At 39.5% G+C, this 25,337-nt stretch overlaps 1 protein-coding gene across 1 annotated transcript; it reads right to left on the reverse strand.

Annotated features, from left to right (window-relative positions):
* On the reverse strand, positions 1–24,057 carry LOC311038020 (leukemia inhibitory factor receptor). The gene is made up of 17 exons (XM_084047315.1): positions 23,868–24,057; positions 23,224–23,274; positions 19,860–19,919; positions 19,056–19,197; positions 16,757–16,917; positions 15,859–16,007; positions 14,283–14,433; positions 11,268–11,353; positions 10,515–10,722; positions 9,078–9,260; positions 8,178–8,318; positions 7,000–7,155; positions 6,262–6,405; positions 4,038–4,140; positions 2,273–2,354; positions 1,807–1,978; positions 1–1,273 (listed from the first exon to the last, which is right to left on the reverse strand). Exons 1-17 carry the CDS (start codon positions 23,905–23,907, stop codon positions 945–947), a joined length of 2,358 nt encoding a protein of 785 aa, XP_083903441.1. The 5' UTR covers positions 23,908–24,057; the 3' UTR covers positions 1–944.
* Between the last annotated feature and the right edge of the window lie 1,280 nt (positions 24,058–25,337).

Below are 25,337 nucleotides of genomic sequence, written 5' to 3' on the forward strand. Positions count from 1 at the left end.
CAAAATGCATATGTATTTGGCCGCGGACCCCCATCTCAAAATATTCTATTCCAGGGACCCCCAGAAGCAAAGATTTGAGTAACAAATGTTCGCTTTTGGGGAAAAAAATGTTACAAAAAAAATTATATTCAAAGATTTGCACACATTTTCACGATTTCTCATGAATAGCAGATCTACAAGTTCATAGGGCGGCACTCGGTGCCACGCTATGAGCTTGTATATCTGCTATTTTTGAATAGCCAAAGTGTAAAATAATGCTTTTTAGCTCAAATAAAAAAATGGCACAGATGCTTCTCCCGGTCTTAATGGTTTGCTAGCAATCATTTTATCATTCATATATATATATAGGAACTAGGAAGCATCGCTAAGGGTGCGTTTGGAAATACTCTGAGAGCGTGGAGTGCTCTCTGGATGTTGGTGAATTCAGATCGGTTGGTGCGTTGCCGATGGACAATTCAGTGCACTACAGGTGCACTCATTCTGTTCCGAATTAAAAGCTTTGTCCCAAGCTCTCTTTAATAAACAGAAAATATATTTTCAGTGCTCCTGATTGGTCTAAATGTTGTCACCTACCTGAAAATGTACTATATTCTGTTTACTAAAGAGCTGGAGAGACCCCTGTGACCGAACAAACACTCTGTAGCAAAATCAGAATATAGTACTTTAACCTTTAACAAAAATTAAAGAAATACCAAAAAATATCAACCGACCTTTAAACAAATCTTAACTAGAACGGTAAGGAGTTTTACTTTGATCAGAACGTTGAAAACCATTTTTGAATAGCAAAAAATGCCGATCTAAAAAAAGGTACAAAAAAAGGTTAAAACAAAATTGGATCTTTAAAAAAAATATATGCCCAAAATAGGGTGGCCGGGCAAAAAAAAAGGATGGTCATTTTGAAACAAAATGTGGACGCCACACGCCAGAGAGTTAAATAAAGTGATTCATTGTATGTATATGTCTGCTTCTTCATGGTCTGCGGTTGGACTGGTGCTAAACTGCCGCACGTAGTCCAGTCCTGGTGTGTGAACGCCGAAGTCTGTGTGAAGCTCCATGGCTCCAGGGTTCTCTTTGCCGAAACCAGGAGGAGGCACGGCATGTTGGAACAGCTCCATGGTGGTATAGTCACTGGGGAACGGGAAGCGGGTGCTTCTCTGAGCGTCCGTCTGCGCGTCGAAGGGGCTTCGTAGTGCCGTAACGTCAGGGGAGAGCTCTCCACTGCTGCCTCCTGTGGATGGGAGGTGGTTGTGGAAGCGGTCCACAGAAGAGCCACCTGTAATGTTTGTAAAGTAAAACCATCAAGAAATGTTGACGATTGTCATACAAATAAGAACGCAATTTAAGTCAAAATGTAATTTCTGTTTGAAATTGCAGATATGTAAATACATTATACATACAAATATACAAAATACAAATACATTTACAAGGAAATGACTGCTAGCAATAATGCAAAATAAATAATGTACGAGTGCCAAAATAGGCCATAATGTTAAATAATTTTACACTTTCAGAAACGGTTTTCAAATAGCGGAAATAGCGGATCTACACGTGGTGAGCTCGTAGATCTGCTATTTCGGCTATTTTGGAAAATCGTCTGATGATTAACCACTTAAACCCCAGCGTCCGTATTGTCGCTGAAAATCTCCGATCGAGTGTGGGCTTGTCGATCAGCCATTTTCAGCGAAAGCTTTCCCCACAAGAACACAAAATGGAAAAGACCAGTATGAGGGACTCCGGTGGGGGTTTAAGTGGTTAAAAAAATGATCGTGATTATCAGGCAATTGTGTAATAATGGTGACTAATCACCTGGTGAGAGAGAGACTGAGTCCAGGTGAGAGTCGATGAATCCCTGGTCTTCGGTGTCGTGGAGAAGACATGACGCTAGAGGAGCGCTCTCTGCCCTTTTCTCAACTATCTGCAGACTGTTGTTGGAGTTCTCTTCCTCCATGTTGTCTGGGTTGAAAGGCTCCAGGAGTTGCTGAGTGGATAAAAAACATGCTTGTTTTTTAACCCATTTAGAACCGTTAGACAAACAAAAATATATATGCGCTATGAGCTTGTATATCTGCGATTTTTTTTGAATAGCCAAAGAAATCTTTCTGACACAGATGCGTTCCCGGTCCTAATGGGTTAAAACAGGTGGTGGACCTTGTGTCATCCTTATATCTTATGTACAAACAATCCTAATGTACAACAATGCTAAAAAACGTTCTGTCTAATCTGACTAGGTCAATAGTGTATGTGTGAACACTAAGGTAAAGGATGTACTCACCAGCTCACAAGGCCCGTGTATTTTTTGGATTGCATTGCTTTTGTGAGGATTAGGCATATTTGGCCAAAATATTGCCTTTATTCTGAAAGAAATTAAAATGATGCAGATCAGACAGGAAGAGGATGTTGAAAAAAAAAGCCTGGGTACCGAGTCTAATGACCAGTGAGTCAGTGACACATTTTAAAACATACTGTAGTTAGTACAATGTTGGTGTGAATGGAGATGAGTTTAAAGCAGCACTTTGTAACTTTCCTCTGACTTCTACCCCGGATTTGAACCCGATTTCCTGCTCAAGTGCTCACATTGTTACCACTGAGCCTGCCTGCTTGCTCAGGGGATTAAATTGAATCTTGATCAGGTCAGAATTCGTGTCAGATCCTGTGTCTAGGTGGAACATGACCTTTGCCACGATCTAAATGTGTCAATAATGGTATAAGTTATATTGTATTGGCATACTAGGGCTGGTAACATTCCTCAGAAATGACATTTGAATATTGGTCTTAAAAATTGGCAGATATTAACACATCGGGTGCCAGCGTTTTTTCATAACAACTTACCGTGGGTGCCAGCATTCTCCCATTGACTGCGCTTTGCTGTTTGTCGTTTCCGCGTGCGTTACAAGCAAATCCACGCAAAAAAAAGCATCGATTCATGTTCTGCCATGAGCCTGGCTACAGGCTGGAACCATAACATTACCCTGCCGAGTTACAACGGGGGGGGAATCGCGCATCGCGCATGACCGTTTTTCCCCACAGGAAACAGATTCGGAGATATAGGCGTTTCAATGTAGGAAATAGACAGGAACCGGATGGGTGGAAAAAAAGTGTTTCCGGTGAGCGATCTGGCACTTCCTTCGCAGGATTACAATGGGTGCTCCCAGAGCTGCTCTAGCCCCGCCCGCGCGGAGAAAAACGAAAAAAACAAAAAGACTGAAATCACGGTTCAGACCGTGTTCGGCACCGCCACTAAGTAAACACACGGTTCAGACCGTGTTTGGCACCCGATGTGTTAAAATGTATTAGAATATTATAAAAATAAATGTTTTTTTTTTATTATGCTTATTTGACAGGGACAATACAAAAACAATGTATCAAATGCTCAGATCCAATAAAACATATATATATATATATTTTTAACTTGATACATAATTTTTTTGTATTGTCCCTGTCAAATAAACATACACAAATAAAATGATTATTCATTTTCATATTTGAATATACATATGTTCCCCATATTCGAGGAATATTTGAATATCGAATATTAATTTACCAGCCCTATGGCATACTCTACCATACAGATTGGACAAAATTAAATTTTGGATGGCCCGGAACCTCTAGTATCGTTCAAATTAGCAGACCTGCAAGCTGTCAACGCATCACAATATGTTGCAACAGGATACGTTGTAGCGTGTAGATCAGCTAGATCTTACATTTTTGTCTTCTTATTAGGAGCAGGCAACATACAGTTTAAAGTACATATTGTTTTGTGTGGTATTAATATAGCCTATCTATTACACAACTTGAGCATGGAACATGCTCTACTATAACACAATATTGGTAACAATATTTAGATGATTCCCTTGAATAATGTTAGTTGAGTCCATCTTAACCACAATTTTATATTCTTTGTACAACGTCACGCAAAAATTCAATTTTTTACTTTTTTACATTTTACTTTAGGATTAATAACGGCACAACAGCTACATCAAGCTCAATACAGCAGTGCCAGTGGCTGTAGACAGCATCAGATATAATGGTTTACTTACATATCTGGACAGCCATATCGTTTGATCACGCATATCAGCACGGCGGTTGCAGCCAAAACGACCACAAGCCATAACAAGGCAACAACTCTTTGAACAGTGTTATCTATGGAAGGATAGGAAAGACAGTACTGTTACAGTTTGGTGGTTATCTTATAGATTCATCTTAACTATGGATGTTAAGAACAGTTTTACACTGTAGGACAGGGCTGCAGTGTTGCCAGATTTCACGAGAGAAACAAGCAGGGGTCTATTTCACGAAACCTGGATTAGGGATAAACCGGGTTTAATCAGCTATCCTGGTTTAAATTATCCAGGAATCGGTTTCACGAAAGATGAGTTAGCTCGGCAGATTAACTTAGCCAGTAAACCTGGATATGTTTATCCATGATCCAGTTTCACAAAAGAAAATTTAAGCAATCCTGCCTTAGTTACCATGGCAATTTAGCTGTGAAGTTAGCCTGGTCCGGACCAGGCTAACAGCCAAGCTTTATTAATCCAGTGCCTTGTTCTTCAAGTTTTGTGAAATAGCTGTTAGTCCAATGACTCCAATCGTAAACCAATGAGTTTTTCCACACTTATTCAATTCTTATGCGAAAATCGAAGATCTACAAGCTCGAAAAGAAATTGTCTTATGGCGGCCGGGGGTCCACGGGGTCCCCGTGGTGGCCGTGGTCCCCCAGACCCCCGGACCCCTGTCAGGGGTCAATGGGGGTCCGGGAGTACACGGGGGGCCGGGTACTCCCGAACCCCTGTTGACCCCCGGCCCCCGTGTACCCCTGGACCCCCCTTGACCCCCGTTGACCCCCGTGGACCGGGGACCCCCGGCTGCCAAAAGGCAAGCTTTTCACTTGTAGATCTTCGATTTTAGAAATTAGAAATTAGAAACTTATTCTAAGTGTTTATAATTATAATTCCAATATTCACATAAACTCCTCATGTTTAAGCCTAACTGAATTATATATTTATGGACTTGTATATAAATTAGTTGCATATTTTTGGACAACTTTTGCATTTCATTTGTCTGCAATACTTTGCCACGCTTTCTCCCTGGATCTATATTTATTGCGGCCGTGTTTCCTTTCTGGCTTATTATACATTTTACTTCCTTGTATGATTCCATGAGCTGCTGCAGTGCTGCTGTTCAGCCACAGAGAAGAACGCCGCTCTGGTTTTGGGCTCCATGATTGGTCAAGTTCAAGGATTCTGCTATCGACTTTCATGGTCTTTTATAGGAATAGGTGAACTCACATTCAGCCTGGTTTAACGATCCTGGCTTGACAAAGTCGCTCCTTCTCAGCCAGGCTTGGCGTTCATGGAACTGAATAAACCAGGCTGAACAGCGCAGGCTTGTCAAACCTGGATTTGCCTTTTAAACCAGGATAATTTAATTCTGCTTTCGTGAAATAGACCCCTGGTCTATGAAAAGTGTTGTTTTCCTTGTGTGACCCTCAACACAGGATTTAATAACACAGTGTAACACAGCATTGTGCGCGTGGCCCTCGGCTTGGTACCCGAGACATCATTTGGCCCTTGGGGAAAAGTAATTGGGGAACCCTGCTGTAGTGTGTGATACAACCAGATTTCAAAATTGTTTAAGAATGTATAACATCTGTACAGCGAGCCCAGCTTTAGGCTGCAAATCACAAGCTTATGCAGGTATGTAAAATGTAGTCCATTCAATCCGGGAACGCAACTGTGTCATTCATATGAGCTTGCAGATTTTTTTCTAAAACAATCGTGAAAATGTGTCTCGGGGGTCCCTGGAACAACATATAATTGTGGGTCTTTGACATGAAAAAGTTTGAGAACCACTGATTATAGCTATATATATATATATATATATATATATATATATATATATATATATATATATATATATATATATATATATATATATATATATTTAAAAAAAACTGTTAGGATTTAGAAGACATTTGTAGAATCCCCTGAAGCAAAGATTTTAGTTACAAATGTTCGCTTTAAAAATATATATATTCAAAGATTTACACAAATGTTCATGATTTTAAAAAAAATGCTACAAGCTCATGGCGCGCCACTCGGTGCCGCGCCATGAGCTTGTAGATCTGCTATTTTTGAATAGCCAAAGTATAAAATAATCGTTATAGCTAAAACTCTAAAATGACACAGTAATGGGTTTTGGTATCCTAATAATAATATGATATAAGCTCACCCTTGGGAGTAATCAAAAATAAAATGAGTGTACCTGGGTGATGCGTTTGGACGTATTTTTCTGCACTCCGCACTCCCTCTCCAGCTCGGGTGAAAGCAGAGATCTGGACTATGTACACAGTACCACTGTTTAGATCCCGTAATTCTTGACTCTTTGATGCAGGAGGTGTGCTCATATCTGGAATCAAGAATGATAATACAGCACATGTTAAAACTAATGAACCATTGGATAACAAATACCCCAACAACAATAGCAACAGCAACAACACCAAATAACAGCAATACACTCGGTGGTTACAAATACTCAGTCACATTATTTCACCCATTAAGACTTGAGGCCGATTCTAATGTCTTCTAAACAGTTTTCCAGTGGTGCTCAAGCAAATTTTGTTCAAGGGGGGTCCTTGAAAAATATTTTACATGTCATTTTGGGGGTCCTTACCTTCACATGAAAAAAGTTTGAGAACCACTGATTATAGCAAATCGATTTTTCAAAAATCTGTCAGGATTTAGAAGACATTTGTAGAATCCCCCAGAACGCAAAGATTAGAGTTAAAAATGTTCGCTTTAAAATTTTGATATATTCAAAGGTTCGCTTTAAAATATAGATATATTCAAATATTTGCACACATTTTCACGATAAAAAAGCATATCAGATGTGCTCATAGCTATGAGCTTGTAGATCTGCTATTTTTTGAACAGCCAAAGAAATCTATAAAATGACACAGATGCGTTCCCGGTTCTTAAAGGGTTAAGAGTGGTTCATGCTTACTTCTCTGAGTCTTTGTTCCACCGTGGTCAGTGTAGTTGTAGTAGATCGTGTAACCCAACAGAAAGCCTCTGACGTCTTCTTCTGGAATGGGCGACCACTCTAGAAGCATGGAATTCTGGGTAACAAGAGTGCTGATGGTGGGGGCACTGATCGGTGCTGTGGGGGTCACAATGACAGGAAATATATATGGGGTCTTCAACAGGGGGTCCTCAGAGTTACTACAGGGGGTCCGCCAAATCTTTGTGTGATGGGATTTTTTTTTTACCTTAACCACTTGAACCCTAGCATCCCTTTTCTGAGGAGAACTTTAGCCAAAAAATAGCAGATCTACAAGCTCACAACGCCTCGCGCTGCGAGGCGTTGTGAGCTTGTAGATCGGCTATTTTTTGGCAAAGGGGTATAGGTGTAGACTAGAGGGAAGAAAGAGCAGGCCAAGTAAACAAAAACAGTAAAATCTGAAACACAATTTTTATACAATAGAGAGGGGGTCCCTGCTTCATCTGTCTCTCAGCTAGGGGTCCTTGGCCTGAAAACGTTGAAAACCCCTGTATTATAATATAGTATTTTTACCAGAATGCAGGAGGATTATGGATTTACATCTAGGGGTGCAACATTTAGTCTAACAAATTGATTATTTAAAAATGTGTTTATTTTTTTTACATTTTAATACAATAATCAATAATGAGGAAAATGTTTTTTTTCTTTTTTATCTTCAAAAAACGTCAAAATTGCTTAATTATCAGATCTATCGCACGATGGTGTTGTGTTGTAACCATAGACTGTATAAAAGAGATGGACAAAGTGACCCCCGCCAGACTCTACACACCTCATGAAGTGAAATGAAGCCTATTTTTCAATGATTTCAAATCCGCCATCTTTAATATATACCAAAAAGCAACCGGAAATCAATCGCTAAATGAATGCTATTGGTTGTGTAGCTTGTCAATCGGATCATCCCGCCCCTCCTTGGCCGTTCCCTACTTTATCGTCAATTTTAAAATAAATGGGACCATAATTTACCAAAACACATATAAATCCGATCAATGATGATTGAAAGAAGACTATGACAATGTTTATTAAGGTAATTATTAATAGATATTAAAATCTTATTTAAGAGTATTTGATTAATCCAACATGTACTTGATATGAAAAGAATGTATAGTTGCATCCATACTTACGTCCTTCTTTGAAGTAGACCTGTTTAGTTCCATAGGTGCTCTCGCTGTTGTTGATGGCTTTAAGGTTACAGCTTTCATTGTCTGTCCGGCGTGTTCGCAGATACAGAGTGATGTTGTACCTCTTATAAGACTCAAAGGGCTCTGATTATTCAAACACACAAATAAGATTGTTTGCCGGTTAGAATCAGAGCTTAATTCCTCCATTATATTTAACCCATTAAGACCTGAGGCAGATTCTACAAATGCCTTCCACATCCGTAGTTCAGAAGAGAAGATTTGTGTTAAAAACTTCTAAATTATTAACCCATTAAGACCGGGAACGCATCCGTGTAACCACTTTAACCATTATTTTATACTTTGGCTATTCAAAAATAGCAGATATACAGGCTCATAGCGAGTGCCGTGCTATGAGCTTGCATATCTGCAATTGTTTTGAAAAATCGTGAAAATCTTTGAATATATTTATATTTTTAAAGCGAATTCTTTTACTAAAATCTTTGCTTCTGGGGGTCCCTGGAACATATTTTGAGATGGGGGTCTGCGTCCAAATACATTACATTTTGGGGGTCCTTGACATGAAAGTTAGGATTTAGAAGACATTTGTAGAATCCCCAGAAGCAAAGATTTAAGTTACAAATGTTCATTTAGAAAAATATATATTCAGATTTGCACAAATCTTCATGATTTAAAAAAAATAGCAGATCTACAAGCTTGTAGATCTGCTATTTTTGAATATCCAAAGTATAAGATAATGGTTAAAATCGAACATGACTTAAAGGGTTTAAATGTTTTCGAACACTTTCGCGATTTTTCCAAAAATAAATGTTTTCCGAAAAATCGAAAATGACACTGCTTTCCCGGTTTTAATGGCTTTACTCTATACGTGGCTTGCTTACACACCGTAGACGTATACGACCTTATAGCTGTCCTCCACATAAAAGGACCTGTAACTTGGAACTTGAAGTTCTCCACTCGTGCCCCATTCCACGGAGTAGCATTCTCCATCCACTACATGATGTTTCCAGGAGATGTTAAACGATGTGTCGTTGATAAAAGTCACATTCAGACTTCCAGCTGGCAAACCTGTGTGTGTGTGGGGGACGACATTGGTTATTATTATTGTAGAATAATTAAATCAGGCAACAGAGCAATAATATGAATAAGACATTTTTGATTGTTTAGCACTTTTTAAAAACAGAGTTACAAAGTGCTTCACACAGCATTAGCCCATTTAATCTGGGAATGCATCTGTGTCATTTTAGAATTCTTTGGCTATTCAAAAATAGCAGATCTACAAGCTCATAGCGCGGCACTATCTGCTATTTTAAAAATGCTTGAACATTTTTGAAAATCTTTCTTTTTCTTTTTCCTTTATTCATTCAGGGAAGCCCTTTGAGACCAATCTCTCTTTTTCAAGGACGCCCTGATAACAGCATATACAACATATAAAATACATACATAATGAAAAACAATAACAAACATTTGAATCATATTACAATCATCACAGATGCAAATAAATATACTGTAGTGTTACATGAAACAGGTGCAGTTACTATGTAATGTGTCCTCAAGAAGCACCCTAAATGTCTCTATTGAGACCAATCGCTCCAGTTTCAGAGAGTCTTGACGTTTGTTCCATTTGTGTGGAGCGTAATAAATGAAAGCAGTCTTTCCTTGTTCACTGCTCTTACGTGGACTGCAATATCTAATGTGTGTTTGTGAACGTGTTGAACGTCCAGTAACCTTTGGTTCTAAAAGCGAAGATAGGTACAAAGGAAGCTTACCACACAAGGCCTATAAATAAATAAAATACAATGTTGCTCTCTACGAACTGCGAGAGATGGCCAACCCACTTTATCATATAAAATACATTGATGGGTGAGATAATCATCACCAGTGATAAAACGTAGGGCACTGTGGTAGACTGCTTCAAGAGGCTTCAGTGTGGAGATGTGGAGATTTTTTTCCTTTGAATACATATTCTACAAATGTCTTCTAAATCCTAACCGTTTTTTTTTTTTTTTAAACGTATGCTTCTATATCAGTGGTTCTCAAACTTTTTCATGTCAAGGACCCCTAAAATGATATGTATGTGACCGCGGACCCCCATCTCAAAATATTTTGTTCCAGGGACCCCCCAGAAGCAAAGATTTGAGTTACAAATGTTTGCTTTAAAAAAAAAGATTTGCTTAAATATTCACGATTTTTCAAAAATAGCCTTGCCTACAGCAAACCACGGCCCTGGGTAACAGAACTAGTGGTGAGGGAACTACCGTATTCATAATAGAGAGGATGCCGTGCAGGGCAAAGTGAAACCTATCTTAAATTAGCACTCACCCGGCATGTTGTCGTGTGGTGGTACGATGTGGTTTAGTGCAGGGGAAGTGCTGACTCCGTCTGAGGCCGTGATGTTCACATAATACCCTGAATGAGACAGGTTCAGCCTCATCTCTGGGTGCTGTGTGTTCATCCACACGTCAGGGCCGTCTCCTGAGGTTTTACACACTCTGACGCTGTAGCCCGTGACCGCGTCTCTGTCAGGATACTGACAAATAGCAAGGTCAGGAATAATGTTTACTTTAAATGTGGTTAATAGCAGTGGTGTAAAGTAACTAAGTAGATTTACTCAAGTACTGTACTTAGTTATAGCTTTGAGGATTTTTTTTTACTTTACTGGAGTATTTCCAATTTGCAGAACTTTTACTTCTACTCCACTACGTCTCAGAGGCAAATATTATAGTCACTTTCTTTTTTTAATTATTATTACAAAACATACAATACCCACTAAAGCCCTATATATATTTCGGCCTTTTGAAAATAGCCGACTACAAGCTCACAATGCGTCGCGATGCGACGCATTGTGAGCTTGTAGATCTGCTAGTTTCAAAATATTTGTATAAATGTTATGCTTTTGAAAACTTGTGAAATCGCAAATTCTGCAAAATGAGTACTTTTACTTTTGGTACTTTAAGTACGTTTTGATGCCCAAACTTTTGTACTTTCACTCAAGAACATTTTGAATTCCGGACTTTTACTTGTAACAGAGTATTTCTATATTGCAGTATCAAAACGTAAAGCATTTTACAGTACCTTCCATCTTAGAAGGAGCAGTCGCCACCCTTGTCCAGTATTTATGTCTTTTGGTTCGTGATGATAGACAGGTTTGGAGGTCAGTCCTAAATACAACATAATAACAATAATAATAGTAATACAAGTAAACCATTTAAATTAGTATTCAATTGAATTATAATTATCACACCAATCCTTTCCACACTATAGTTCAATATTCAACTTCTGTGTATGATGTATGACATGTCCATATCGGCAAACATTATTGGGTGTTTAGTACTGATTAGTAAGTTAGTGCAGTTATCATAGTTATCATAATGCAATAGTAGGCTCTATTCACAGCAGCCATATTGTGAAGACATTCACAGGTGTTACCAATGATACTAATGAAGGCTCTGTTCCATTCTGGTCAAACAGAGTCTGGGTGCTGATATTGTGCATGTTGGCCCACTGGAAACACTCTGCTACACCAGTGGGTCTAAAGTTGGGGTCATGACCTTCCAAATGGCCCCTTAAAGGTGTGTAACTCTGAGAGTGTACAAATGGAACCAAATGGACCCGTAAGGGTCCATTTGGTTCCATTTGTACACTCTCAGAGTTATGGGGGTCGTGGAAACCACTGTGCTACACTAAATGGAACAGAGCCTTCATTAGTATCATTGGTAACACCTGTGAAGGAAGTGATAATATGGCTGCTGTGCATAGAGCCTATTAGTGGTCGTAATGAAAACCCACATTTTAAAAAGCAATCAAGTTTTGAAAATAGTTAACCCAAAACATGAATTATTTTCCATCAATAACACACCCCATGAAGACTTGAATTCATGGAGTTTTTTTTGTCGCATTTTTTGTCTGCAATAATTCAATGACGGGGCTGCTGGTCAGTAGGAAATTAGGTCGTCAAATTATTGGGGTGTATTATAGCTGATCTACAACCGCAGTGAGCTTGTAGATTAGCTATTTCTGCAGCGTGTTCGCCTGTTTCTGCCCGAATATTCACCAATCATTTATGACATGTCCAGAATATAGGGCTGCTTTACAGTGGTGTAAAGTAACTAAGTACACAGGCTACACGTACATGGATCTTTTTCTAAACGCACATTTTTGTGTGTGTTTGGGCCTTTCAGCCACACGCAAACGGTGTTTTTGGCCGCTAAAACGGATATTTTTGTGAACGGATAAATAAGTGAAGGTTTTCCAAAGCATGCGTTTCAGTGGATCTATGTGGACATGTAATCCGGAGATTTTGAGAAACGATGACGTCATCGCGCATTCGCACATGGTCATTATAATAATAAATAAATAATAATATAATAATACACACCGGACCGCTCATGGTCATTATAATAATAAATGAAGAGAGAGAGAGAGAGAGAGCAACACTTACAGTCTATGAAACAAGGCACGCTCATTTATGGCAAAATAATGTCATAATTAATAATAAGACAGTGGTGGGAAAAGTAGCTCATTCACTGTGTGACGAAAACCCTCTTTCTCTGCGCCGAGTAGAGCACACGGCGCGCACACAGGTTGAATGTGGGGTCTGTGGTCCTAATTACACAATCGCCCCGGGTCAAAATCCAGCGACCATGGAGCGGCCGCGGGTGGCCCGCTCCAAAGGTGCGTGGGGCGGGGAGTTTTGGGACGACCGCCCATGGAATGAATTGATGAAGTAAAACTCAGCCCTGAAACATGACTGGCATATACCATGACAGTCATGGTGCCGAGAGTCCCTGCTTTATAGTGGTGTTCGATTTGTTTTTACATTGTCAACTCTCACATGTACATAAACGTTCAGATGTCAAATATAAAGTGCTTACCCCCGAGCCACGGACGTTATAAGGCGATCCGGATCGCGAAGTACCCGTATCTCCCGTATTGTTCAATAAAAAACATTTTAATCCAATCGCCGGCCATTTTCTCCAAATTGTCTTCGATGCTTTCAACCATGCGACACTAATGGTTGGGAGGTGTATTGCACTCTGATACATTACCAAAAAAATGCTTTTTATTGAACAATACGGGAGATACGGGTACTTATCGTGGTCCGGATCCCCTTGTAACATCCGTGGCTCGGGGGTAAGCACTTTATATTTGAAATCTGAACGTTTATGTACATGTGAGAGTTGGCAATGTAAAAAAAAAAAAAAACACCAGTATAAACCAGGGACTCGGGTGGCACCATGAGTCATGTGAACCATGGCTACTGTTTGCGCTGCAGCTGCGCCATAATAATGTTGTTTTCGTTTATGTTCACGTATGCTGTTCACGTATGCTATTAAAATAATGCAGCTATTGCAGTATTGGGCCTTAACATGTGATTAAAATGTATTTGTATTTGGCCCCTCATATATAAAATAAATGTAGCCTATATAAAATCTGAACTTGAAACTTGGCGCTGATCAATGCGTTTCTGCGTCTACGTGTGGACAGGGATTTTTTTAAATCTTTGTCATGTGGCCAGGGATTCTTTTTAAAAACGGAGGACTAAAATATCCGTTTATGAAAAGATCCATATACGTGTAGCCTAGGCCTTATTTAAGTACAATTTTGAGGTATTTTTTTTTACTGTACTGGAGTATTTCCAAATGTCTGTACTTTTACTTCTACTCCACTACATCTCAGAGGCAAATATTATACTTTTACTCCACTGCAATTATTTGAAAACTTTAGTTACTAGTTACTTTGTAGATTTTGATTATTATTACAAAACACACAAACCACTTCAGCTGTATATATTTCAGCCATTTGAAAATAGCAGATCTACAAGCCCACAATGTGTCAGATCGCACCGCATTGTGAGCTTGTAGATCTGCTATTTTCAAAAGATTTTCATACATGACGAACTTGTGAAATGGGACATACTGCATGATGAGTACTTTTACTTTTGGTACTTTATGTACATTTTGATGCCAATACCTTTGCACTCTTTCTCAAGTAAATTTTGAACACCGGACTTTTACTTGTAACGGGGTATTTCTACATTAAGGTATTGATACTTTTACTTAAGGTTGTATGGTTCATGCTCCAACTCACGTTTAGGCAGTGTGTACATGTGGCTCCACGGGCACTGTGGACAGTCGCTGTTGTTGACACAGCGGACTCGCACTTCATAACCCAGTGAGGTGTTGAGGTTCTCCACAGTGGCTGTGACCGTCACCTTATCGCTGGATATCTCCAACAGAGGCTTCACCCACAATGTGAAGGAAGATAAGATCAGATAAGATGTTTATTGTCACCGTATTGGAACATACAACGACATGTTGTTTTAGTGCAGTGGTTCTCAACCTTTTCAAGGCGCGACCACCCCCAAAGAATCATATTTGAACTGGGGACCACCCACCATGACAAGCACTTGGAATTGTAGGAGTTGAGGCATTACATTTAGTTTGACTCTGTGCTCTGTACTTTCAATGCTGTGAAAGTAGCAACGCGAGGCGTTTTTTTTTTCCCTCTTTCTTGTATTATTTGACAATTTGGCCAATGTTTGACCAGTTTTATAGTAAAGTTTGCTTATTACTTTTGATGCATTAATGGTCTTTTTTTTTAAAGGTCTTAAAAGTCCTTAAATTGTCACTTTACTGTCATCTAGGGACCCCCCAAAAAATGATGTGGGGACCCCCACATAATTGCAATTTAGCAAATACAACTAGTACAAGCAGCAAAGGCAAGGTCTGCAAAAAAACTGTGCCAAATTGCCCCAAAACAATGATATAAAACCACGACAAAAAATAAGAAGCCTTCAGCAGTAGCGACATCAGCCTAACACAATAAAAGGAGGGGCGGGGGTGGGTGGGTATATCGTCTCTGTCGGGTGGAAACCTCATTTGTCCAAAACTGTTACTTTTCAGGATTCAAATTCAAAAATTGCAAAAATAGCAGATCTACAAGCTCAAAACGCTGCAATAAAACATGGAGATAGAAGTTTCTGCCCCGACAGCAACGATACAGTATACTATAGCAGCAGTAGTAACATCAACATAACATTAAAAACATGCAAACATAGGGCATGACCATCTGTACCTACACTTGTGTACACATTGTGCGAATAGGAATACTGTTCATCTTGAAATAGAGACAACACATGGAAAGTGTCATTAAAGGGATAGTTCACCCCATAATGACTTTTTCCTCCCTATCGATTAGTCACCCATGCATGGAGACTTGAATTCATGGATATTTTTTAGTTTTTGTCGCATTCCTAAGCCAATAATTTGATCATCAAATTATTGGCTTAGGAATGCGACAAAAACAAAAACATATCCACGATCGAATATCCGTCCATTCAATACTTATATTCTTTAAAGGGATAGTTCAGCCCCAAATTTTCTATCGATTAGTCACCCCATGGAGACTTGAATTCATGGATAATTATTTCCCACGCATTTTTGTGTCTCCTACGGAAATGGTAGGAGACACAAAGAGTCTCCTTTGTGTCTCCTCTGGAACCGTCGCCTACCGGTCCTCTGGTCATCAAATTTTTGGCTTAGGAATGCGACAATAACAAAAAACAAACCAAAATATATTTTTGGGGTGAACTATCCCTTTAAAGGATATACTGTAAGTATTGTTTTCACGTAAATGGTAAATTGTAATTGTAATTTGTCCTCACATTGATTTTCCACATTGCACCTTTCATAAGTGCCTTATATTTGATTGTATAGTTTTTGATGGCTTTAATCTCCTTTCCCAACGTCATTGTCACTTCTAGGCGTGTCGGATGAAGTCTAAAAGACACGTCATGTGGAGGACCACATCTCACTGGAAAAACAAAACAAAGACATATTCAGGTTATCGTCGCGGTCGGAAAGAAACCACTCGTCTCCATATTTTAACCTTTTGTGTTTAAAACGAATGTCCTACTTGATCACAGCGTCACTCAAAAGTAGCAGATCTACAAGCGACACGTTTCGAGCGTCTGCTACTTTTGATACTTTTGAATTTAAATCCTGAAAAGTAGTAGTTTTGGACATATGAGGTTTCCACCCAACAGAGACATTAAAGGGCTATTTCACTTTCAAAACATGTTTTGGTCATTTCATTGTCTACTCTGGCTTTTGTGAGCCCCCTAGACAGTTTTTAAGTTGCTTGATTCAGTATTTAGATATTTGATATTCATTTAATTCATATTCAAAATTGAAGAATAATACAATAAAACGGTGTAATAATATAAATTAAAAATGTAATCGATAAAGCACAGGCCCTTCACGTATTAGGAGGGCAGGATGAGTCACCAGAACCAAGGACGGTGTTTTTGATGAATCTAATATGTTAAAAATGGGGTTTGAAGTTACAATGAGTTTGTATAGGAACGGGGCGTGTCTGATAAAATGAATATCAAATATATAAATACTGAATCAAGCAACTTCAAAACTGTCTGGGGGGCTCACAAAAGCCTGAGTAGACGATAAAAGTACCCAATTTTTTTTAAGTGAAATATCCCTTTAATGAATACATCTATCACAATGCTGTCACATAAGAAAAATAAAAACATATTTTTGTAAACTTACCAAAGTTTCTTGGCAAACCACTGAAATATGCCTGCATGCATTTTCTTGGATCACTCTTATTTATAACATGAGCTGACATGTAAACGTTGTTAGATAAACATACGTTGATCTTTTGACTCGTTCCGGATAAGTTATACTCGCTGTACACTCTGGTTTTGCTCCTACAATAAATAAAATAAAAGACAGAATTCAATGATACAGTATAGGGTTGATATCAAACATCATTCACTAGTCAGGCGATATTTAAAAAAAAAATCCATACCAAATTTCTTCACCAATGTGTTTTGTCTGGGACGGGTGGATGTGTGGGTGTGTTGGTAGAAGGGGGGGGGGGGGGGGGGTCTGGAAAACTAGGGAGTACTGGGCTGTCCCCTCTATTGATTTGAAAAGGAGGAGTGTGGCAGGGACGTGTGATAGGCTCTATTCACAGCAGCCATATTATGAAGACATTCACAGGTGTTACCAATGATACTAATGAAGGCTCTGTTCCATTCTAGTCAAACAGAGTCAGGGTGCTGATATTGTGCATGTTGGCCCACTGGAAACACTCTGTTTCCAGTGGGCTTCCAAATGACCCCTTACAGGTGTGTCACTCTGAGAGTGTACAAATGGAACCAAATGGACCCGTAAGGGTCCATTTGGTTCCATTTGTACACTCAGTTATGGGGGTCGTGGAAACCACTGTGCTACACTAAATGGAACAGAGCCTTCATTAGTATCATTGGTAACACCTGTGAAGGAAGTGATAATATGGCTGCTGTGCATAGAGCCTATTTGGGACGAGACCGGTGCTTTGGGCAAACCACGCCCCCGAAGGGCCGCCGGACTCCAAATCCCGCCCCTTTGACCGTCTCCATGTGGTTTACCCAAAGCACCGGTCTTGTCCCAAATCGCGCTGCAGGGACAGTGGTGGAAGAAGTACTCAGATATCTCTGCTGTCCGGCAGAAACCAGCTAACTCCAAAATGTTGTTTTTTTCTTCTTTTTTTTTTCAAATGACAAAAACAAAACAAAAAGTGGAGTTAGGAGGTTTTGTTCATCATTGATAAGAACATCTGAATGGACCTCCAAGCTCACAATGAGGTTGGAGGTCCATTGAATTGCATCCTTTGTGAATTGTGTTACTAGGCTACCTTTACAAACACATTGGTGAAGACATTTCTTGGTACGGAATTTATTTCAGGTTTGGCCATTTTTCTGCTAATATTCCCTGACTATATACAGACATTAATACTTGTGACTTCAGGGGCGTGTTCTGTGTTGTAATAGGCTCTATGCACAGCAGCCATATTATCACTTCCTTCACAGGTGTTACGAGTGATACTAATGAAGGCTCTGTTCCATTTAGTGTAGCACAGTTCTCAGATTTTTGAATTTCAGATTTCCACGACCCCCATAACTCTCAGAGTTACACACCCGCAAAGGGCCATTTGGGAGTGTTTCCAGTGAGCCAACATGCACAATATCAGTAGCCTGGTAAAGCCCCTCCCTCCGGAAAATCTCATTTCCATTTGATTTCAGGAAGGAGTCTGGCATGAAGGCTTGTCTGGGCGTTTCTAGCGCATTACCAAAAAACCGAGCCTATCAGCGTCGTCGCTCATCGTTCTGTGATTGACAGCGAAAGTTGGCCAATCAGGTGGCGAGTTCGAGTGCAGCCGACAAAAATGGAACGAGCCGCCATTGTTTTCTGTGGGCAGTTCAACTTTTTACTTTAGGTTTTAAAACGCTCTCAAACTTCTTTTTTGAGGCACTGAATTTACTTTTAAGATATCGCTTGGATAGAATTTAGTTGTTTAACTTCATTTATGTGGTCAATTAATCATGACAGAGCCTATTTAAAAATACAAATTCAGAGAACCGGCAGGGGCGGGCAGTGACACGCATGTATCCGAATAAGGAAACCTATTTTGGGCATGGCCGTCTCAAAAGTCCCGTTGCGTCACATTAGTCTGGAGGTGGTAAAATGCACTGCTGATTGGCTGAAGGGGAACAACGATCATCATCAACGGTATTACTCCCGCCCAACTCCAGCCCACAGCCAATATTGCAGAATGGGCGATCATGCCAGACTCACTCCTGAAATAAATTACAAATGATTTCCGGAGGGAGGGTTTACCAGGCTACAATATCAGCACCCTGACTCCGTCTGACCAGAATGGAACAGAGCCTTCATTAGTATCATTGATAACACCTGTGAATGTCTTACAATATGGCTGCTGTGCATAGGGCCTATTGACTGTTTATCCATTCTGTAAATTAATAACAAAATCAATCAGGAAAAAAAAACGTAAATAACTTACTTTTGCTCCACGATTATGAGTGTGTAATTGTTTTTCAGTGTGTCGTTTGCAGGCGTCCACACACACTGCCAGTCCTTTATTGAATAACTTGATTTTTGGTATTTGGTAATTGTACCGAAGCAGTCTAAATCACGCGCTCCATCTGAAAGATTAGCAGTGGTGGGAAAAGTACTCAAATGTTTTACTTAAGTAAAAGCATCACTACTGCAATTTAGAAGTATTCCGTTACAAGTGAAAGTCCGGAATTCAAAATTTACTTGAGTAAAAATACAAAAGTATTGGTATAAAAATTTTAAGTACCAAAAGTAAAAGTACGAAAAAAAAAGTGAAAATAGCCGATCTACAAGCCCACAACGCATCGCGACGCGTTGTGAGTTTGCAGATCTGCTATTTTCAAATAGCCTATGGTATAAAATAGGGCTAAAGTGGTTAATGTGTGTTTTATAATGTAATAATTTATATCTGCAAAGTAACTACAGTAACTAAAGTTTTCATGTAATTGTAATGGAGTAAAAGTACAATATTTTCCTCTGAGATGTAGTGGAGTAGAAGTAAAAGTACTGAAAATCAGAATTACTCCAGTAAAGTAAAAAATACCTTAAAAAATGACTTAAGTAATTGTACTTAGTTACTGAAGATAAGCAACCGTTAAAAGGTCATCATCGTTATACACTATGTGTTCTTCAAGTTATCGTTTTTCCTCATGATTCATATTGTGTATTAAGTATTAATCCAGTTAACCTTTGGGGACACAAAGAGAAATGACTCATATTTTGGGATGAATCATATATATTTTCCTATTACCTTGTTGAGCTATGCAGTGTTCATATCTGGAGATGTTCTTCATTTTCGTGGGACATTTCCCTGTAAACATAATGGTTCAAAAATGAGTTTGCTGCGGTTTTGGATTGGATCGATGATGTCATCTCAAAAGATGCGCGTGTAAACATGCATCTCGTCTTGAGTCATTTTTAACTGTATTTCAGATTTGCAGGAAACCACAGTTCATTGTCTTAGTGGAAATGACACCATCAGAATCACCACACACACAAAAGCATAGGGATTTGTGAATGAATGCACAGTTTCAGTTTCCCATAGAACCGCATGGTTCTCAAACGTTGTCATTCCAAGGACCCTCAGTGTGACGTCCATTGGTCCACGGACCCCCACCCAACTCTGGGGTGGGGGGGGGGGGGACACCCCAATCTACTCTGTTAAAGAGTAGAGTTTTTTTTACTTTTTGTCACATTCTAAGCCAATAATTTAATGACCGGCAGTGGTAGGAGACACAAAGAGTCTCCTTTGTGTCCTATACCGGAACCGCTGGTCCGTTGGTTTTTCAATGTTTTTTTTTTTTTGGGTGAACTATGCCTTTAATGTAACTCTGACAGTGTACAAATGGAGCCGTGGTACAGCAGTGGTTCTCAAACCTTTTCGTGCCAAGGACCCCCAAATTGATAATGCATGTAACCGTGGACCTCCACCTGAAAATGTGTTGTGCCAGGGACCCCCAGACGCAAAGCTTTGTGTTAAAATTGTTCGCATTTAAAAAAAGAAGACGTTTTTTTTTCATGATTTTTCCAAAATAGCAGATCTACAAGCTCGTAGCGCGGCACCCGAGCTTGTAGATCTGCTATGAACCATTTTGCTGGGGACCCCCTCTAAGGAAGGACCCCTATAGGAACTAATGCTTTAGAAGTAGGATAAGATCATAATAGGAAATAAGTTGCTGAGACATATAGTGTCTGCCCCCCCCCCTCTCTCTCTCTCTCTCTCTCTCTCTCTCTCTCTCTCTCTCTCTCTCTCTCTCTCTCTCTCTCTGTTCCGCTATTTCTCTTCTCTCTCTGTGTGTGCGCAGTGGTGGAACAAGTACTAAAATGTTTTACTTAAGTAAAAGTATCAATACTGCAATGTAGAAGTACTCTGTTACTCTGTTACAAGTAAAAGTCCGGAATTCAAATGTTACTTGCGTAAAAGTACAAAAGTATTGGTATCAAAATGTACTTACAGTACCAAAAGTAAAAGTACTAAAATGTTTGAAAATAGCAGATCTACAAGCTCACAAGACGTCGTGATGCGACATGTTGTGAGCTTGTAGATCAGCTATTTTCAAATAGCCTAGGTATAAAATAGGGCTAAAGTGAAAGTTGTCAAATAATTATAGTGGAGTAAAAGTGCAATATTTGCCTCTGAGATGTAGAAGTAAGTAAGTAGAAGTACAAATATAGACAATTGGAAACACTCCAGTAAAGTAAAAGTAGTAAATTGTACTTAAGTACAGTACTTGAGTAAATTTACTTAGTTAGTTTACACCAGAGAGAGAGAGAGAGAGAGAGAGAGAGAGAAACTGATTTCACTATGTGCAATAAACCCCTTAAAGTCTATTCACGTCACGAGACTTACACATATTTGGGTCACAAGTTTAATGTGGCAGGCAAGTGGGGTGATCAGGTCGATGTAATCATTTCTGAGTACTCCAGCAGACTTGACTTAATCCACGCATCGCCTCTAATCATGAAACTGGAGGCAGTCAGAATAATAGCATTGGCCAAGGTACAACATCTTTTCTCCAATGTACATGTTCCACGAAAATCACTACGTGATTTGACCGACAAAACTGTGCACCTAGTGAGACAATTTACTGGTCTTAACACACTAAACACGTGACATTATATTTCACAGTAAACGTGAGGGTGGCTCTCTCATATTATTGCTACGAGGCTCTCCCATTTGTTAAATATGCTGAACAATGATGACCAGTATGTGAGAGAGCTTGCACGTTCATCTCTGTTCCTGGACCTAAAACGACGTCAGGTCCCCCTGGCATGTGGCTCGGATCCTAGCTTCCTAGGCTTCAGGAGGAAACCTAGTGGGAAGCTAGACAGTCGCTCTCCCGGCTTCGGTGTGTGGTCAGACTGGCCGGACTTAAACGATCTGTGCTGTTGGGCTGATGTTACCTTGAAGTGGGTAGGGTCAAACTCTGAGGCGATGGCTGGCTCAGAGGACTTTATATCTGACTCCAGTATCTCTGTCAGAGCATCTATGACTGTGTGTGGAGCAGAACACCAACTCCCACTGACTAATGCCCGAGGTCGCCTCTTATGGGCACAACAGCAAAGGCAGCGACAACACTGGACTGAGCTGAGGTTGCAAGGGACGACTGCATGTCTCCCTGCTGCGGACCATTCTGTCTCTTCAAAAATGTTGCTTTAGACGAATGCATTGTTGTCTTTACTCTGAAAGCGAGGCTGCAGGTTTTACCATCTAAACTTAACCTCGCCATCTGGTTTCCAGGCAACCATGCTCCTCACTGTATACATCATGGTCATGAACAAATAGCTGAAACCATGTCCCACATCTTAAATGGGTGCCGTGTATACAGGGGACTCTACATAAGTAGGCATGACAGAATAGTGGATTTGATATCAAAAGATATCACTTCTATTTTCAGGTCCTCCGTCATGCTGTATAAGCATTCTACTGTGAAGCCGAGCATGTTTAACCTGTGTAATGACGATTCTGTGTTCTCTAACATTTCAGCTAACACCCCTGATGTCACCACCATAGGGAGGTGTTCATTCTCACGGTCGGCTGTACTTTTGATTACAGCTTAGAGGAAGCCTTCCTAACCAAAGTGCTAAAATATCATCAGCTAGAGCAGACCATCTCTCAGCTAGGCTACAGATGTAAACTTTTGTTTTTTATCTTTAGTAGTTTAGGCTAAACAATTAGCAAGGTACTGCTCAATATCAGCTATTATAGGAAGCCTCTCAATTTGGAGTAGGCGCTGTTTCCTTTACCCATGATTGTGTGTGTGTGTGTGTGTGTGTGTGTGTGTGTGTGTGTGTGTGTGTGTGTGTGTGTGTGTGTGTCTCTGTCTCTCTCTCTCTCTCTCTCTCTCTCTCTCTCTCTCTCTCTCTCTCTCTGCCTGTCTCTTTCGTTTTTTCTCTCTCGTTCTGTCTCCTTTGACCCGGTCATGGCAGATGACCTCTCACCCTAGAGTCTGCCACCGTTGCAAAAATGCACGCTCAGGGTGGGACGATGAGGTATCTGCTCTATTACGTCATGTGTCTTGAGACAACTTGTGATTTGGCACTATAATAGAATAAAATAAAATGTAATCACAATATAAACAGATTAAAGTCAGTGAGAAAGTAAGACAACCTACCTGTTACCTGGGTGACAGGGGAAAAGGAGGAGTGGTAAACAATGATCATACCTAGAATAAACAAACAAACAATATGAGGAATACAACATGACAGCAACCAGTGGTGTAAAGTAACTAAGTACATTTACTCAAGTACTGTACAATTTTGAGGTATTTTCACTTTACTGGAGTATCTCCAATTTTCAGTACTTTTACTTCTACTCCACTACATCTCAGAGGCAAATATTGTACTTTTACTCCGCTACAATTATTTGACAACTGTAGTTACTAGTTACTTTGTAGATTTTGATAAATACAAAACATGCACTAACCACTTCAGCCCTATATACATTTCGGCCATTTGAAAATAGCCGATCTACAATAGCTCGGCTATTTTCAAAAGATTTGTTTACATATTGACCTTTGTGAAATGCGACATTCTGCATAATGACTGCTTTTACACTTGTGGTACTTTAAGTACATTTTGATGCCAAAACTTTTATAGCTTTACCCAAGTTAATTTTGAATACATACCGGTCTTTTACTTGTAACAGAGTACTTCTACATTGCAGTATTGATACTTTTACTTAAGTAAAAAAAAAAGAAAAGTACTTTTTCCACCGCTGGAACCAAGTCACAATGTTACAGTGTATTATGCCACTTACCAAGGATGACACGATGGCATGACTTGCGTTGAAGGTGCATTTTTGAAAAGGAATTCCCACGTTGGCAGTGAATTGATCCCCAAAAAAAAATGACGACAGAACGCCTGGGATTGCGAAGGAGATTGTGGAGGTTATCTGGTGCGCTGCGCGTCCAAAGCCGGGTCCGCTTGTGAGACGCAACATCACGCAACCTACCGTTTAGCAGCCACTGTTTCCTTATCAGCTCATAACACCTCTGCCACCACTGCAGAGAGGGGGAGTGTACTTCTCCATTCTGCACCGTGGTGGAAGAGGTGCTCTTTTTAAAAAATATATATTTTTTACTTTTTTAGCCTTTAAGACCTGAGGGCCAGTGTTGGAAAAAAGTACTCCCATTTTTTACTTAAGTAAAAGTATCAATACTGCAATATAGGAATACTCTGTTACAAGTGAAAGTCCGGGATTCAAAATGCACTTGAGTAAAAAGTACAAAAGTATTGGCATCAAAATGTGCTTAAAGTACCAAAAGTCGAAAGTACTCTTTTTGAAAATCTTTTGAAAATAGCAGATCTACATGGCTGAAATGTATATAGGGCTGAATTTGTTAATGTATGTTTTGTAATAATAATCAAAATCTACAAAGTAACTCGTATACTAAAGTTTTCAATTGTAGTGGAGTAAAAAGTACGATATTTCCCTCTGAGATGTAGTGGAGTAGAAGCAAAAGTAATGTTTTCAAGACTTTTTCAAAAATGTTCAAAAATAGCAGATCTACCAGCTCGCAGGGCGGCACAAAGTGCTCAAGTCTAAAATGATACAGATGCTTCCCCGGTTTTAATGGGTTAAGTAAAAGTAGCAATACCACAGCGTAGAAATACTCTGTCACAGTCTGAATACAGTTAAAGTCCTGTATTCAGCCATTTTACTCGACCCAAAAGTACAGAAGTATTAGCATAAGAATATAAGTAATCCTACTCGTCAAGTATATTTTGATGCCAAAACTTTTGTACTTTTTAAACTTAAGTAAAAATGTCAACACCGGCCTTTTACTTGCGGTATTGCTACTTTTACTCAAGTAAAGAAAATCTAAGTACTTCTTCCATCACAAACTCTTACTCATAACAGTAAAGTGACTAGCTTACTCTTTTTTTTTTCTTTTTTCATTTTGCTTCAAGGGATTTCAGGAATTACTTTTTTTGTTTTGGTTTGCTTTCGAGTTTCGGGGCAAATTAACCAATAAAGACCTGGAACTGTGTCATTTTTAGATTTGAGCTAAAAAGCATTATTTTACACTTTGGGCTATTCAAAAATAGCAGATCTACAAGCTCATAGCGCGGCACCGAGTGCCGCGCTACGAGCTTGTAGATCTGCTATTTTTTTAAAATCGTGAAAATGTGTGCAAATCTTTGAATATATATATTTAAAGCGAACATTTGTAACTCAAATCTTTGCTTCTGGGGGGTCCCTGGAACAACATATTTTGATGGGGGT

This window comes from Gymnoscopelus microlampas (assembly GCF_963454915.1).
Source record: "Gymnoscopelus microlampas genome assembly, chromosome: 21".
Lineage (NCBI taxonomy): Eukaryota > Metazoa > Chordata > Actinopteri > Myctophiformes > Myctophidae > Gymnoscopelus > Gymnoscopelus microlampas.